At 37.4% G+C, this 17790-nt stretch overlaps 1 protein-coding gene across 2 annotated transcripts in view; it reads left to right on the top strand.

Annotated features, from left to right (window-relative positions):
* The first annotated feature begins 4196 nt into the window (after positions 1-4196).
* TYR (tyrosinase) overlaps positions 4197-17790 on the top strand; it is a 106169-nt gene continuing 92575 nt past the window's right edge. The window contains exons 1-2 of one of the 2 annotated variants that reach the window (XM_045038634.1): positions 4197-5234; positions 14798-15014. In XM_045038634.1, the coding sequence (XP_044894569.1) occupies positions 4416-5234; positions 14798-15014 (1036 nt within the window). In that variant the 5' untranslated portion in view covers positions 4197-4415. The remainder of the gene's footprint in view (positions 5235-14797; positions 15015-17790) is intronic. The other variant, XM_003992642.5, reaches the window with a different exon arrangement.

Raw genomic sequence — 17790 nt, 5'->3', positions numbered from 1 at the left:
ATCTCTCTCTCAAAAATAAATAAACATTTAAAAAAAAGAATTACAAAATTCACTATTCTTGTAATCTTCAATAAAATAATGGATATAGGAAATTATTATGAATGAATGATATATCTGTGAGGTAAAAGTTTGTCAGAGAACTATATTACAGACATGACAGTCTGACCTTTCCTCTAACCATTGTTCAATGTAAAAAACTAATAGTTCAAAGAGCAGATGTGTTCCTCTGATGTCTTTGAAAAAGTAGTGCATGACAACATGCATGAAGAAATTCTTAACAAAAACAATACAAAATTGATCCTGAATCTAATCAAACCTCTAAATCTAATTCCCTACTTATAGAAAATGCAAGGGATTATTATTGAAAATCCATGAGGTGATAGAAAACACAGAATAAAGAAACATATTAGACGATACTGAGAGGAAAAATTGGTCATCCCTTAAAAGTGGAAAATACTAGTGAACAAAATCCAGTTTCTTCCATAAATAAATTGCATTTTTTAAAAGATGAGAAAAATAGATTTTTAACAACAAGAAATATGTTAACCAAAAGCAATTTATAGACCTTGTTTGGATCTTCAAAAAAAATATGTTTAAGATAATTAAAATAAATTGAGCACAGACTTGAAATCAGAGGATGTTAAGCAACTATTGTTCTCTCTTTTTGTGTGAGATGTTAGACTGATATTGTAGTTATATATTTAGGTCCTTAATTGTTAACAATGTATACTGAGACATTACAGAGAAGACATGCTATTCGAGACTTGTTTTTAAAATACTAAAAATTTTTTTTCTTTTTATGTTCGTGAGACAGAAGAAATAATGCCTACAGAAATATGATGGTGGTGGTTGAAGTGTGATGATGAGTACATGCTAATTAATTATATTATTTGTTTCTAGTTTGAGTATATTTAACTATTTACAGAGTAGAATTTATTTCTAAATGGTAGGTATTCAAATTGGAATCAATAAATGGTAGCTACTATTAAAATTGAGAGAAGGAGGGCTAAAAAATGAAGCTGGAGAAGAAAGTTCAAACTATCATCAACTGAATGAGCAAAAACAAACCATCAGAGTGAGGGAAAAGATCAAGGTCAATACTATGACTGGTCAAAACCAATGAGTGGGTGAATGATCAATGTAAACACCGGAGACCAAAGAAGAATTATTTGTGGCTAGACTATACCATAAACTCTCAAATTCAGCATGTCTAGAATTGAACCCACATTCAATTTCCATAAACATTTTATCCTCAGTCTTTCTTCATTTTAGTTAATGACACAAGCTAGAAACCTAGAAGTCAGCCCCAAATCTCTTTACTCTTGACGCCTCACTCCTCTTGAATTCATCACCTGTATATCTCTCAAATCCATTCACTTCTGTCCATCTCAGGGATCATCACTCTGGTCCAAGCCTCATAATTTCTTGCCTGAGTTATTCTCTACTAAGGATCTCTAGCAGTTATTTCTAGATTAACTCTTGTTCCCATCCCCATGTCTGTTGTCCTCTCATCAGCTTGAGTGAAATGTTTTCAATTCACATATGATTACATCACAACTCTCCTTCAAACCTGTCAAGGACTGAGATCTCATTCATATGTATACCTCCATACTTCTATCACATCTCCAGTCTTTGGGGTTGTAGCCACTTTAACCTTCTTTAGGATCCTTGAACATGCTATGCTCCTTCCACTTTGGAGCCTTTGCACATGATATTCCCTCTGCCTGAAATGCACTCACATCCACTCTTGTCCTTTTCACCAGACTTCTTCTAATCTTCAGATGTCACTTGAAATGTAACTTCTTCCAGAATACCTTCCTTAACTATGCCTCATGAAACTAGATAGGTCTCCCTGCCATCTTCCCTAGAAGCTCTTTTTTTTTTTTACAGCAGCTTAAAAAGTCATTTGACCAGGAAAAAAAAAATTAAAATACACATAGTTATAAATGTTATTTAAAATTATTAAAATTAAAATATTATTTTAATAGACTACATGCTTCATGAGGATAGAAACCTCTCTGTTTTGTTTACCACAGCATCCCCATCTCTCAACATATGCCTGATAATTGATAATAAATACTTGCAGGGTATTTACTGAGCTCTAATTCTGGTTAATAGAGTATTGCATTAGCTCAGGTGTTAACTCATACAATAATCTCCTAGAATAGGAGATTACTCTCAAATTCTGTCATTCAGGGAAGAACAAGTTTAAATGGGGTTTGATATGAAAGAATTTTGTATTGACAATAAGACTGTTAAACATATGGATGGGAGAAGATAGTGTTCTATATTTGAGAGTAATAAAGAGGTCTGTCAAGTTAAAGAGACCACTTTTCTGAAGAGAAGTTAAGAGGACAAAGTACATTTTTGCCATTCATCTAAGCATGCTTGGAAGGCTATAAAAAACAGACCTGGGAAAATAGACACAGGAATCCAGCAGTGTGATGAAGACTTTATAAGTTATTCACTGGGAAGCCTGATAGGGGGGCAAGTGTAAAGCAAAATTCTTAATTAAATTGAACATTAGAAGTGAATTCTGTCTGCAAGTAGATGGAACAGAATTACAAAAGGCCACATGTGGTTATAAGTAATACAGAACCAAGACTCCCCAGGGACAAGAAGCCCTGTGTTAATCCCTTGGTGGGTCTGAAAGGAGGAAGAAAAAAGATTAAGCCTCCTTGTGGAGATCATGTGATGACTTCCTGATCCCAGCCAGAGGCAACATTTCCATGGAAACTTATCTTCTCTTCTTCTTCACCCACACACTGCTCCTTCCACCTAAAAAAGCTGCTTTTGAGTCCCAAGAGAGTGGTACGGAGTCACCTTGATGTTTTTCTAAAAAATGAGACTAACTCCAGAAGAAAGGGGAGAAAGCAGAGGCTGCCTATAACATCACGAGGAAAGCGATAGATAGTCTTCCCTGGAACCCCATAGCTCTGAGACCAGACACCGCTGCCTTACTCAGAGCTTTAACTTGTTCTCAGTTGTTCTGTAGGTTTAAGGGGACCACCCAGCTTCAAGTATGGAACAGGATAAGGAAGGAAATCCAGGAACAACTTTGGTTTGCCTACTCTCATCCTATAATTCCTCAGCTCACCTTAGTTTAAACGACTTAGTTTTTAGGCCCCTTGATGGACTGGTCCCAAGTTTAACTTCCTTTAGTGTGGGGAGCCTTCCTGAGTCCAGTTCTCCAGCTCGGACAGTGAAACACAGCTCCTGCCTCTGGAGTCTCCCCCTGCCTGAAGTAGTATCTTCATTCTGTTTGTCTTTCCAACTTACGCCTACCCTTTAAGGTTTTATTCAAGGGGCATTCTTTTAGTAAAAGTGGAATACTATTATCCCAAACTATGCAATCTGTTTCAGTATCCTCGGCTCACAAAGATGTCCCCTCCATTAGAAGTCTGATGTACATATTATCTATATTGCTCATTTGAAAACTGGCATAAGTGGTAGAATTATATTTTTATCCATGTGTTTCAGTTTATCTAGCTGACTATACACAGAAAAAGAATTTATAGGACCAGTAAATATTTTTTGACTAAATATATTAATCTTATTCATTCACACCCTAACTTGAGAATTCTTTTATAAGACCATATTGCAGACTAAATATCAAAACAATTTCTGATTTCTAGAACTTATGGGTGAAACAACATGGCTACAGCATTTAAAAAAAAAAAAAAGAGTTTCCTTTGGAATATTAGCTAGTAGAAGTCTCCACAATAAACCAGATCACCCACCTATCCTATCCTTAGGAATGGTTAGGAAATGAATGCCTAGATCACTAGAAAGTAGTCAACTGTATCAGATAATAAGGAAGGTGAATCAGAAAGATTCTTTTTCAGATGCTTTGTATAAAATAAATAAGCTGCAATATAACTGGAGATGAAATAAAATCTCTAGGCTCTGAAAAGAATCTCTTTCTGCAGAGCTGAGTTCTGCAAATGTTGTGGCCTATTTATGGTCCCTGAGAAACTACCTTGGCCCCCATAATCTCTAACCTTTCCTGAACTTTCTTAATGAGAGAAGCTCTATTCCTGATACCACCTCTCATGTTCAAATTCAAATCATCACTAATTTCAGTCAACCAACTAGGTTTACTTAGATCAGGCATGATTATTATTCTATTCTTATAACCATATGAGTTAAACTATTAATGGTGAAAAGTGTTTCTCCCTTTAACATAGGCCTGTCCCACTGGTGGGATACGTGCCAACTCCAGGGAAAAGTTAGTCATGTGGTTTTCAGAAGATGAAAGCTTAAGATAAAGACGGAGAGTGTTTGATGCTGGAGGTGGGACTGGTGTTATATAGGTCTTAGCCGAAACATGTGATAGTCACTGTAGGGGTAGCTGGAAAGAGAAGTGTGTGGCTCAATTAACCAGCTCAAACAGATCCGTGAAGACGAGGGTAAGCATGCTCCTGGCTGCTCTGTGCTGCCTGCTGTGGAGTTTCCGGACCTCCGCTGGCCATTTCCCTCGAGCCTGTGCCTCCTCCAAGAGCCTGATGGAGAAGGAATGCTGTCCAGCGTGGACGGGTGACAGCAGTCCCTGCGGCCAGCTCTCAGGCAGGGGTGCCTGTCAGGACATCACGCTGTCCAAAGCTCCACTCGGGCCTCAATACCCCTTCACGGGGATGGATGACCGGGAGGCCTGGCCCTCCGTCTTTTATAATCGGACCTGCCAGTGCTTTGGCAACTTCATGGGATTCAACTGTGGAAATTGCAAGTTTGGCTTTTGGGGACCAAACTGCACAGAGAAGCGACTTTTGGTGAGAAGAAACATCTTTGATTTGAGCGTCCCAGAGAAGAACAAATTTCTTGCCTACCTCACTTTAGCGAAGCATACTATCAGCCCAGACTATGTCATCCCCATAGGCACCTATGGCCAAATGAATAATGGATCTACACCCATGTTTAATGACATCAATGTTTATGACCTCTTCGTCTGGATGCATTACTATGTGTCAAGGGACACACTGCTTGGAGGGTCTGAAATCTGGAAAGACATTGATTTTGCTCATGAAGCCCCTGGTTTCCTGCCTTGGCACAGACTCTTCTTGTTGCTGTGGGAACAAGAAATCCAGAAGCTGACCGGGGATGAGAACTTCACTATTCCATATTGGGATTGGCGAGATGCTAAAAGCTGTGACATTTGCACAGATGAGTACATGGGAGGGCACAACCCAGCAAACCCGAACTTACTCAGCCCAGCATCCTTCTTCTCCTCTTGGCAGGTAAGACATCCTGGACATACAATATCAGAGAAAAAAAAAAAAAAAAAAAAACTAACTCAGCTATTGCTTCTGCAGGCAGGCCTTCATATATGCTCCTCTGCATCTCTCCTGCCAAGAGTAGCAAAGGTCCTCTATTAAAAGTTCTCAGCATACCTTGTATTTTTCCTTCACAGCACACTTCACGATTGTAATTACACAGATATTTGTGTGGCTATTTGTCTAATATCCTCCACCAGGTTCCTAAGCTCTAATAAATACATAGTATTTGGCTCATCACTGTATCTCTCAGTACCTAGGTTGGTGCCTCACAAGTGGAAAGGGCTCATTATCTGTTCAGTGAATGGATGAATGTTCAGATGATTAGGCAGGTTAATGATCTAGGTCAATGTTTCTGAAATTTTCTTCACAATAAAATTCATACAGTGTACAAATTACAAATCCCTGGTCTTACCCTTAGACCCATTGATCAGAATCTTCAGGAGAGGGTTCTTGGGAAGGCATCATTGACTAAATGTCTATGGTGATTATTATCATCAGGAAAACTGGGTGAATATTATTTAGATTAAATCTTTTTAAAAAGTATATGAAGACCCTGGGGCCCGAATAGGTACGTAATGAAAATGTTCATTTTCATTTAGCATGTGTGAAGCCCCGTTGCAAGACTTTTTGTGTAGTAACTCAGTTAATACTTTTACTAACCTTTCTCCAGTCTAAGGATTGAAACACTGAGGTATAAGGGTAACTTGTACAAGATTGCAGAGCCAAGAAATAGCAGAGATAGGTCAGGCTGGGCTGCCTGATTACCTATAGTATTCCCAAGGACGTGACTGCTATGATGTCTTTAACTGAAGGATCTGGCTTATTCCACCTCATTTCATTTTTTTTCGTTAGGCTGCAGAAGAAATTTGCTTTTTTTCCTAAATATATTCAAACTTTAGAGGTACAAGGTAAGGAATTAAAGTTTTGAAATTTAATTTCTATTTCTCCCGTTCTAAAATTTTCACTCTGGATTAGGGGCAAAATGTGACCCAAAAAATATGCTTTTAATAATTTAAAACCATAAGGTGAAAGGAATGCTTTTCTGTCTTTATTCCAAACATTTCTAATATAGAATTTTGACTAGCAGTGCTTTATGGAATTAAGCCCAATGTTTAAATGAGATGGGAAGAATCTGGCATCCACATCTTGCACTCTACAGACTTGATATATGAATGGCTTCCTCCCCTTCCCACTAAGTTCACACACCTTCCAAATGTAGTCTATTGAAGCTCATTGAAAATTGGTCATGGTGTAATAACTGGTATGACTAATGCCAAGTATTTACCAAGAGTAATGAGTGTTTTTTGCAGAAAAGCCTGGAAAAAGATGAGCCTGAAAAAAACCTATTTCAATAAGCCTTTGGATCTCCTACCTTAATCTATAAAATGCAAACCTCTCATCTAACGCTCTCATCCTGTTACTGCTTAAAATACTACTAAGTTAGGATAGGGATTTTCAGTCATTTATAATGCTTTCCTTACCTGTACAGTTTCACTTGACCCAGAAAGGCTGGTGTCTTATCTAAATTACCAAAAATGTGACAACATCCACACCGAAGCTTAATAGATAGATACTAATTGATATTTTATTATAGGAGATATATGCTACTTGGTATTACTAGCAATATATTTGCTTTTTTTTTTTCCTAATCATTTATTATTGAGTGGAAAGTCCTTACCCTCCCCTTTTTTCTTTATAATTGTGGCCAATTTTATTTCTAAATAAAACTTTTTGGGTCTAGTGGGTAAACACTGGACTGAAATTATTACGTTAGGTTCAATATTATTCTATAGTTAAACTGCTGTGTAGTAGTTGGTGTTAAAAACAAAATTTGGAAATAGAGTGAACAAAGACCATTGAAGAAAAACAATCAAATGATAGTTTAAATTAAAAAGGAAGGGTCTAAATTAAAAATTAAGAGTCTGACTCTTGATTTCATCTCCGGTCATGATCTCATGGTTCATGAGATGGAGTCCCGCACCAGGCTCTGTACTGACAGTGTGGAGCCTGCTTGGGATTCTGTCTCTCTCCCCTTCTTACTCTGCCCCTCCCCAACTCGTGCTCCCTTCCTCTCAAAATAAATAAACATTAAAAAAAAAAAAGAATGTGTCTGTTTCTAGAAAAAAAAAAAGGAAATGCAAGAACATTTGTATCTGCCTACTGTTGAGTAGTGTCACTGTGTGAGGTGACAGTCACCATTTCCATTTTTTCTCATAGTCTCTCTGGTTACCATCCTTTAAAAATGAAGATCAGTTGTTTATATCAATTTAATGCAGTTCTCAGTATCTAAATCACTTAGGGAGCTTAAATAAATTTCATGGATCCACCCACCAAATTTCTGCTGGAAGATCCTCTTCAAGTAGTCTACTGTGAAGTTGAAGCATCTGTATTTTTAAAAACTTCTCTCATTTGTTTTTTATTTATTATTATTATTATTATTATTATTATTATTAATTTCATTTAACACTTTATTTTAGTTTTTGAAAGACAGACACAGAGCATGAGCAGGGAAGGGGCAGAGAGAGAGGGAGGCATGGAATATGAAGCAGGCTCTGGGCTCTGAGATGTCAGCACAGAGCCCAATGCAGGGCTGTAATCCAAGAACCGTGCGATAATGACCTGAGCTGAAGTCAGACACTCAACTGACTGAGCCACTCAGGCAGCCCTTATTTTTAATTTTAGAAAGAGAGATCTGGTAAGAGGGGCAGAGGGAGAGGGAGAGGGAGAGGGAGAGGGAGAGAGAGAGAGAGAGAGAGAGAGAGAGAGAGAGAGAATCTTAAGTGTACTCCACGCCCAGTGTGGAGCCCAATAGGGGGCTTGATCTCACGATTCTCAGATCACGATGTGAGCCAAAATCAAGAGTTAGACTCAAGCAACTGAGCCACCCTGGTGCCCCTAAAACCATCTCTTGTGATTCTAATATGCAACCATCATTGAGAATCACTGACTTAATTAATCTTGAAATTGTTTTGGTATCTATTTCACTTTACAAACAGGTTTTGTAATAAACACATCACTAGTTTAAATGTTTTTGCTGGAATTGTACACTCAAATCAAGAAGTACTACTTTGTTTGGAGAATCAAATAGCTTCCAGATTCAGTGAATTCATGGAGACCTTCAAAATTAGATAGACTGATGGCCCCTTTCATGCAAAGCCTCCATTTTCCCTCAATTTCAGATATATTTTACAATATAAAAATAGAGGCTTTAGAAATTCATAGCATTTATTAACTGTGAGCTAAGAGACACTCAGTGGTGTGTACCATAGTATCCTTACTTTATAAAGGAGGACAGAGAGATGCCCAAAAAGGTATGATTTATACAAGGTCACACAGGTGAGGATTGAAACCTGGTGACTCTGACTCCAATGCTATTTCTCCTGTTAATAAGGAGCCATTTAGGCTAGAAGAAATCAAACCAATAATTTATGGATATAAAATTTGACTTGTAGTTACTTGTTCTTCCTTAAAATTGAGTTGCACAGACAAATGGGGCAGCTATTCTGTAGTCCTTTTCATTTATGTTATGATAGAAATATTCCATTACATTTTTACTGATCCACATCCCTTACTCAGGTAGAATTTACCCTCACTCCTTTGTGCTACATTACACTTGGTACAGATTTCTATTATAGTATCTATAACTTTTCAGTACATGGAATGGTTTTCAAACCTGTCTTTGTCTACCATACTATCTGCGGCTCCAAAGGTAGAGACCATTTCTAATTTACTTTTGTATCCACAGAGCCCAGAACCATGATATATACATAAAACGGACTTTAAAAATGTATGTTGAACAAAATTAAAAGTCATAGAAATGTTAACTCTAAAAATAACATGGATTAAAAATTAAACTCTGCATGCCTGGATTTCTAGAACCTTAGACCATACTTCTTTATAGCACTGGATCATCAAGGTCAAGGACACAACAATGCAAAATAATCAGTGATTCACTCAAAGTGTAGAATAAAACATTTTATGTAGTTCTTTCTGGGCTTCTGTATATATGTTTATATGCATTCATGCAAAAAAAAAAAAGAAGAAAGAGCATACAATAGAGGAGATCAAGCAAGTTACAGAGTATTATTTAAGTGAGATTGAGTTTCCCATTACATAAAATAATATATTAATTATTGTTAGTATTTTTAGAAAAGAATTTGTCTTATATTCAGAATTTATGTCTTTTGTGTATATGTATTTTTTTCATTTATTTCTTTAATGACAAGAGCTTTTAATGTAGAAGCATGTTTGTCATCAGCTAAAACAGTCCAATATATTTGGGGATGGGGGGTTCCTTAATAACATTAAAGTATAAATACCTGTGCTCAACACAATTAGATCCAATGTTAGGCAAGCAGCAGATAGACCAGCCATAAAAAACGAAAGGTAGATCAGGAATAACTGTCATAATGTATCAAAATACAGAGAAAAACCAAATATTTCCTAGACCATAAATGCGAGTGAAATGTGGCCAGGGAATTCACTCATCAGGTGAAAAGCACATCACATGGAAGGAAACAGTGGGAAGAAAAAAAAAATAAGTCACATTTCAGCAGAGAGTCATGGGGTTTAGGTAACCATGGCAACAGCTCAGTGAAATAACAGCTTCTCTTTTTTCTTTATGGAAAAGATTCTGTGGAATGTCATATGGTTTACTTTCTCCCCCCCCCCACCCCCATAAACCTCTAATGCCCTAATAGAATCTTTGCTCCTGAAAGCTTTTAATAACTGATAGTTTATTGCTATTTATTTAAGTTTAAGAGAACACTATCTAGATTCACCTCCATTAATCTGTTCTGTTTGTTCTTTCTGTCTCTCTTTTTTCATTTGACTTGGGACACTTGATTTTTCCCCCATCATATGCTACCAATCACCTGTGTTGAAATAGAAAAAGAACAAGTTCCTCATCAGAGGATCTCTGCCACTTATCAGACTCTGCCTCTGCCACTTACTAGATGATGTTGCACAAGTTTAGAGTCTTTGACCATTGGCTTTTCTCAACAGAAAGCAAAATAGGGTTTTGTTACTTTTGTATCTCAGCTACAAGATCATGGACAAGTTACTTAATTATTCTAGGACCTTTTTTTCTTTAAAATTAGAATAATATATCTTGGGGCGCCTGGGTGGCTCAGTCAGTTAAGCATCGGACTTCAACTCAGGTCATGATCTCACAGTTCATGAGCTCAAGCCCTGCTTTGGGTGAGCCCGCTTCTCTTTCTCTGCCCCTTGTGGGATTCTCTGTCTCCCTCTCTCTCTCTCTCTTCCCTTTGGTCACTTGTGACCTCTCTCTCTCAAAAAAAAAAAAAAAAAAAAAAAAAAGAATATATCGTAAAGCATTATTGTAGAGGGATTCAGTGGAATCTGTTCATGTAAAATGACTGGTTTAGTATCTGACATATTCTTTGAGTTCCACGTGTGGTAATTATTATTATATATTTATATGATATATCCATGTTAGTCATTACAACAATGAATATTCAGTAAGTGTTATAGAACCACAGTTAAAAACAATTTGGGGCCTACCCAACAGTCTTGTATTCAATAATAATATAAGAGCTGTCATTAAACACTCTATACCTGAAACTATATACTTAGTGCTTTGCATATGTTAAATTATTTGATCCTTCCTAAAAAGTTGTAATAATCCCCATGTGCAGATGAAAAACTGTAATACTCAGAGAGCTTAAGTAATTTGCACAAGGTCATGTAGCTAATAATAGTCAATATTGGAAAGCATGTCTGACTATAATCTCCATGATCCTAACCATTGTGCTAACAGTTTCTCCTCCCTGCCTCTCCTCCTGTATCAAATATAAAGATGATAATTTGGGATTAAGTTTTTCAAATTATTTCTGGAACCAGGGTAGATTTCCTCCTCGTTACTAATACATCCAGTCATCTGAGCACTTAGTCACTTGACAGTTGGCATTTCAGCAAAAATAGTTCCATTCAAACCTCTCTAATTTAAACGAGTCAGCTGTAGGAGTCTTTGAGGCAGTAGGATCTTTTGAAAATATCCTGAGATGGTTTATTATTCAAACATGGATGTATATGATTTTGTTTATCTACCTGCCGTGATATCTAATCAACATTATAAAGGAATGCAATATATTATAATCAATGCAAAAGTTAAGTTAGCTTTAGTCAACCACTCCTAAGCCACTTACAGGCAGTAATAAATGCAGTGGATATATAAATTTGGAATCAGGACTGTGGATTAATGTTCTAGCTCTGGCTCTAAATATCATAAGACCTTAGACAAGTTACCCAACAGATCTATTTCTCAATTATGCGTGGATAAAAGGATTGAGGAATGTTGTAAAGTGTGAGGAAAACCAGAAGCTGACATTTTCTGGGTAAAAAAAAAAAACCTGCTGCTTCCTATTATTATTTTATTCCATTATTAATATAATATATATGAATTATACATTAATATGTTATATACTTTTATTTCCTGTTAGATTTAGTATGATTTCATGTTACAGTTGAGAAGATTAGCAAGTCTAAATAACATGCTCATTGACACATTGCTAGTAAGCAACAGAGCCAGAACTGAAGCCCCTACCTACCTAACTTTGGAGTCCAATTATTTTCCAACATACAACGCTTCAATTCATAAGTGATGTCTTAGTAACCAAAAATTAAAAGCTTCTTGAAGTGTCTCTATTTAACACAGTAGCAGCCATTCCTAGGAGGCATGGCTCCTTCAGTTCTAGCTCACGGTAGTTTAATTTGCCTTTACGTTTCTATAGATTGCAAGCTCACTGGAGCAGGAGACTGACTGTCTTGATTATTTTTAACTGTGGTGCAAACAAGTGACCAGGAAGGCTTTTCACTTCTAAAATATTGCCTGCATCAGGCTCCGCAGGGCTCAGTCTCACAAACCATGAGACTACAGGCCCTAAGCCAAAATCGAGAGTTGGTCACCCAGCTGTCTGAGCCACCCAGGTGCCCCATAAGACAGGATTTTAGATGCTACTTTTGTACTCTCCCACACTTAGACTCAGCTTCCTCATCATTCAAGTACGGATAAAATCATATAAATCTATGAAGTACATGTGTGAAGTTTTAAAAATGTACACAGAGATGCCTTCCTCATGGTGTGGAACATAATAGGGCCAAATACACACTTAATAAAAAGGATATATTTTAAAAAATGTCTTCTAGGGCAGAGGTCAGTATCAACAGAACGAGGGTAAAAGGGTGTTTAACATGTGTGTAGTTGAAGATTCATTGGTTCATCCATTGATTTGTTTATTCATCCATCAAATTTATTGAGGCTCTATTCTAGGTTGTGTGATTAATAATGATAACGACAACAATAATAAAGTTGTCCTCGTGGAGATCACATTTTCTAAAGGAGATGATATTGTTTATTAAGGGAGTGTAAAGTAAATGGAGTCTAAATTTGGCAAATAATCTTACCTACTCAGTGGGCACAGACATCCTGTGGAAGGATGTGCTTGTTATGAACCATCAGTGATGGCAGGGTGGTTTCTCCTTCATGTTTGTTTTGAATTAGGATTGATATCTTGCTATTTAGTTCATTGCTCTCACCAAATCTAAGGCATCAATGATTTTAAGATGAATAATTTATATAGTATTGAGGCAAAAAAATAAATGCCTATTAAATTATGATGTGATATTTTTAATCATTTAGAATTTTTATTTTACATTTATACTGAAAGGGCACCTTTTAACTTATTTAGTGAATTATTTTTTATCATAGCTTATTTTTCTGCCTAGATATAAATGAAACTATACACAAAATAATTCAATGAAGGATTCATAAAAATTATTCATATTTAGAGTCAGATTCTTTTATTTTATTTTTTTACATTTATTTATTTTTGATAGAAACAGAGCACAAGTGGGGGAGGGACAGAGAGAGAGGGAGACACAGAATTAGAAGCAGGCTCCAGGCTCTGAGCTGTCAGCACAAAGACCGAGGTGGGGCTCAAACTCACAATCACAAACCATGAGATCATGACCTGAGCCGAAGTCAGACACTTAACCAACTGAGCCACTCAGGAGCCCCAAGAGTCAGATTCTTTCGAATTCTTTTGAAGTCAGGGTTGACAGTGTCTTTTTTCTTTTTTTTTTTCTTTTTGAAGTTTTATTTATGTTGAGAGAGAGAGAGAGAAAGCATGAGCAGGGGAGGGACAGAGAGAGGGAGAGAGAGAGGGAGAGAGAGAGAGAGAGAGAGAGAGAGAGAGAGAGAGAGAATCCCAAGCAAGCTCCGCACTGTCAATGCAGAGCCCTATGTGAGGCTCAAACTCACTAACCATGAGATGATGACCTGAGCCAAAATCAGGAATTGGACGCTTACCTGACTGAGCCACCCAGGTGCCTCATGTCTGTTTTTTCTGTAATATTGCCTCAGCCTTGAGGATGAGGTCAGACACCAGACCCATGGCAAGGAGTGAGTGTGCTTAGGCATGAACAAAGTCACAGCATGGAGAAGCCCAAGTAATGCCCAGAGAAGGGTAGCCAATCTGACTTTGGCAGTCAGATCACACAATTTGTAAGCAAATTGAAGAGCAATTCCCATATTCAAGCTATATTCTAGAGGTAGAATTGAAACAATTGGTTAATGATCTCAATGTGAAAGACATAAGAGAATAAAATACAAATGAAAACTCACCAGTTACTCTCCAGGTTAAAAATTATGATTCATGGGCTTCTGGTTTGAGCAGCAGGATGGTTGGTGTGATAAGAAACGTAGAGAGAGGAACAGATTTTTGGATTTTAAATGTTCCATTTGAGATATGTGTGAGATAACACTGAAATAAAAAGTCCAAGATGGATAAACAAAGTTCAGAGTTCAGAGTAGTGGTTTTGAAGCAGAGCTAAGAAGTAGAGAGTTCTTATCATGTATTTGCCATGTAAGCCATGAAACTTGTTAGAGCCAAAAGAGAAGACATATAAACAGAGAAAACAAGTGATGGCACAGATGTGACTCAGTACCAGGGCTAGCTTCATGGGCACACAACTGGCAAAGTCACACAATGGATGTTTAACAGGTGTTTGTCAAAATAATTTTCTCATCAAATAAATATTTGACAAAATTATATGCAGTAGTTATTAGTATCCCCATTTTATAGATGAGACATAGGAAATTTGACTCATTTTCTTAATTAGATGCAAGACTAGAAGTCTGTTCTAGATTTTAACTTTCACTGCTTACGCTGCCCTGCAACCCTCAGATGGGCTGCTTCCTTCAACAGTTTAATTTTTTTAATGTTTGTTTATTTTTGAGAGAGAGACACACACACAGTGTGGGCAGTGGAGGGGCAGAGAGAGAGGGAGACACAGAATCTAAAGCAGGGTCCAGACTCTGAGATGTCATCACAGAGCCCTATGAGGGGCTCGAAGCCACAAACTGCGAGATCATGACCTGACCTGAAGTCAGACGCTTAACTGACTGAGCCACCCAGATGCCTGTCAACAGTTTACTTAAAAATATGAACCTCTTGATGATAATCTCTAGCCACAACTCCTTTAACATAAAGGTTTTTGTGTAGATCATCTGTACCCGATTGGAGGAGTACAATAGCCGTCAGGCTTTATGTGATGGAACTCCAGAGGGACCATTACTGCGCAATCCCGGAAACCATGACAAAGCCAGGACCCCAAGGCTCCCCTCCTCTGCTGATGTGGAATTTTGCCTAAGTCTGACACAATATGAATCGGATTCCATGGATAAAGCTGCCAATTTCAGCTTTAGGAATACACTGGAAGGTAACTCCCATTTATCACTCATTTAAAATTTCTTCTGTTTTTCTGAATCATGTTTAGAATCTCTTATCCAAAACCCTGGTCCCAGATATGTTTAAGAAGGCAGAATTTTCTGAATAAGGAAATTGGCCTATTGCCTATGTGGCCAATAATCCTCACAGAGTCTGAGCAGCACACCATAATCCAACACATATAACTCTTCAGCGAGATGTAAGAATACACCCACCATGGCAATAAAGAAAGATGGTTGGCAGCCTCAGGGTGACTAAGGTCAAGTTTCTTCACTAACAGAGTATTGGTGCTAAACGAAACATTGTCAGACCATTTTGTATTTTGGAATTATAGATAAAAGACTGTGGATCTATCATATTTTGCAAGTCTTAGTATTTTATCTACTTTAAAATACTTTAGGAATGAGGCTCGTTGAGGCAAGTCCATTCTCTTACCTCTAATAAGGATAAAACCTATATGTCAGGTTAAGTCGCCATTCCACTACCCCTTAAAATTTTTGTACTTTGTCAGAGATTCCTTCTCAGAGGCTCTTCTAGGTCCTTCTCCTACAAAGTTCTCAGTCTTGTTTGCTCTTTCCTTCAGCACTTTTTCATTCCTCTCTGCTCAATGCTGTTCCAGTCATGAAACCCAATTTTTTCACTTCAATATGCATTATGGAAACAAACTATAAAAAACAAACAAAAACCAACTAACCAGCCAGGAACATTCACTTAGGTCATAGATTTAATAGGAGTTTTGGGAAGACAGGTGGCCAACTTGTAGCAATGTTGACAACTCAACATTAAACAGTCCACCTCTTAAAAAACTCTTTGGCACACTACCATGTAAATAAATCTTTCTCTCCTTTCTTTACTTTTAACTTTTTTTAAGCTATTTTTTTTTTTGAGAGAGAGAGAGAGAGAGAAGGAGAATAAGTGGGGGAGGGGCACAGAGAGAGAGACGGAGAGGGAGAATCTTAAGCAGGCACCATACTCAGTGCGAAGCCCAACATAGGGTTCCATCTCACAATCCTGAGATCATGAGCTGAGCTAAAATCAAGAGTCGGGTGCTTAACCTACTAAGCCACCCAGGCGTCCCTTGTCTTAACCTTTTTGCCTTATTTTCTTGTCATTGTAATTGTTGTTTTATCCAACTTCTGTTGCTCAACTATACAGAATAATTTTACTGTGTCTTTCATATCCCTGTTTCCTTCTAATCCACAACCTCAGGGCCTTGCTCTCCCCAAGAAGCAATTTAAACGAGAATTATATCACCCTAAAGAGGAATTCTGCTTCTAGCCATTAAAATAAAAATTATGTTTATCTTCCGAAAGTAATATTAATGATTAACATTTTCCTTCTAATCACTATTTGCAAGGCACCATGTCAAACATTTTGTATAGCACTATCTCACTTCTTACAACCATCCTCTGAGGAAGATAGCACCATTATTTCTAGTTTAAAGAGAGGAAACGGGACTAGAGATTTTATATGACTTGGCTATAACCACTCATTCATTAAGTGACAGAGCTAAACCTGTTCTGAAAATTGTCAAGTGCCAAGATCCCAGAGTCCTTTCCATTGTATTCTGATGACCCAGAGTGGATTGAGAGTTTCTTGAGGGTGAGCCATAAACATATCAAGCTGTACCTTCAATAATATAAGAAGGCAGTGCATGGTTCCAAGGTGTCTAAGAGACTATATGCTGGGATAAAGGGGTACACACAAGGGACAAAGTTTCACACACAAGTTGGCAGTCACCATTTGGGAGGATTGGGTGTCCCATTGGACTTTGCCAGAGGTTAACAACAGGACTACATTTTTTTTTCTTTTTTCTTTTTTAAATTTACATCCAAGTTAGTTAGCATATAGTGCAACAATAATTTCAGGCATAGATTCCTTAATGCCCCTTACCCATTTAGCCCATCCCCCCACAGCCCTTCCAGTAACCCTCTGTTTATTTTCCATATTGAAGAGTCTCTTATGTTTCATCTCCCTCCCTGCTTTTATATTATTTTTGCTTCCCTTCCCTTATATTCATCTGTTCTGTATCTTACAGTCCTCATATGAGTGAAGTCATCAATTTGTCTTTCTCTGACTGACTGATTTTGCTTAGCATAATACCCTCTAATTCCATCCACATTGTTGTAAATGGCAAGATTTCATTCTTTTTGATTGCCGAGTTATACTCTATTGTATATATATTACCACATCTTCTTTAACCATTCATCCATCAATGGACATTTGGACTCTTTCCATACTTTGGCTATTGTTGATAGTGTTGCTATAAACACTGGGGTGCTTGTGCCCCTTCGAAACAGCAACCTGTATCCCTTGGATAAATACTTAGTAGTGCAACTGCTGGATCACAGAGTAGTTCTATTTTTAATTTTTTGAGGAACCTCCATACTGTTTTCCAGAGTGGCTGAACCAGTTTCCATTCCCATCAAGCAGTGCAAAAGAGATCCTCTTTCTCCGCATCCTTGACAACATCTGTTGTTACCGGAGTTGTTAATGTTAGCCATTCTGACAGGTGTGAGGTGCTATCTCATTGTGGTTTTGATTTGTATTTCCCTGATGATGAAAGGCAACCGATGGAATGGGAGAAGATATTTGCAAATGACATATCAGATAAAGGGTTAGTATCTAAAATCTATAAAGAATTTATCAAACTCAACACCCAAAAAACAAATAATCTACTGAAGAAATGGGCAAAAGACATGAATAGACACTTCTCCAAAGAAGACATCCAGATGGCCAACAAACCCATGAAAAAATGCTCAACATCG

This window comes from Felis catus, chromosome D1 (assembly GCF_018350175.1).
Source record: "Felis catus isolate Fca126 chromosome D1, F.catus_Fca126_mat1.0, whole genome shotgun sequence".
Lineage (NCBI taxonomy): Eukaryota > Metazoa > Chordata > Mammalia > Carnivora > Felidae > Felis > Felis catus.
Note: the sequence above shows the minus strand (reverse complement) of the source record. Positions and strands in the feature narration are given on the sequence as shown.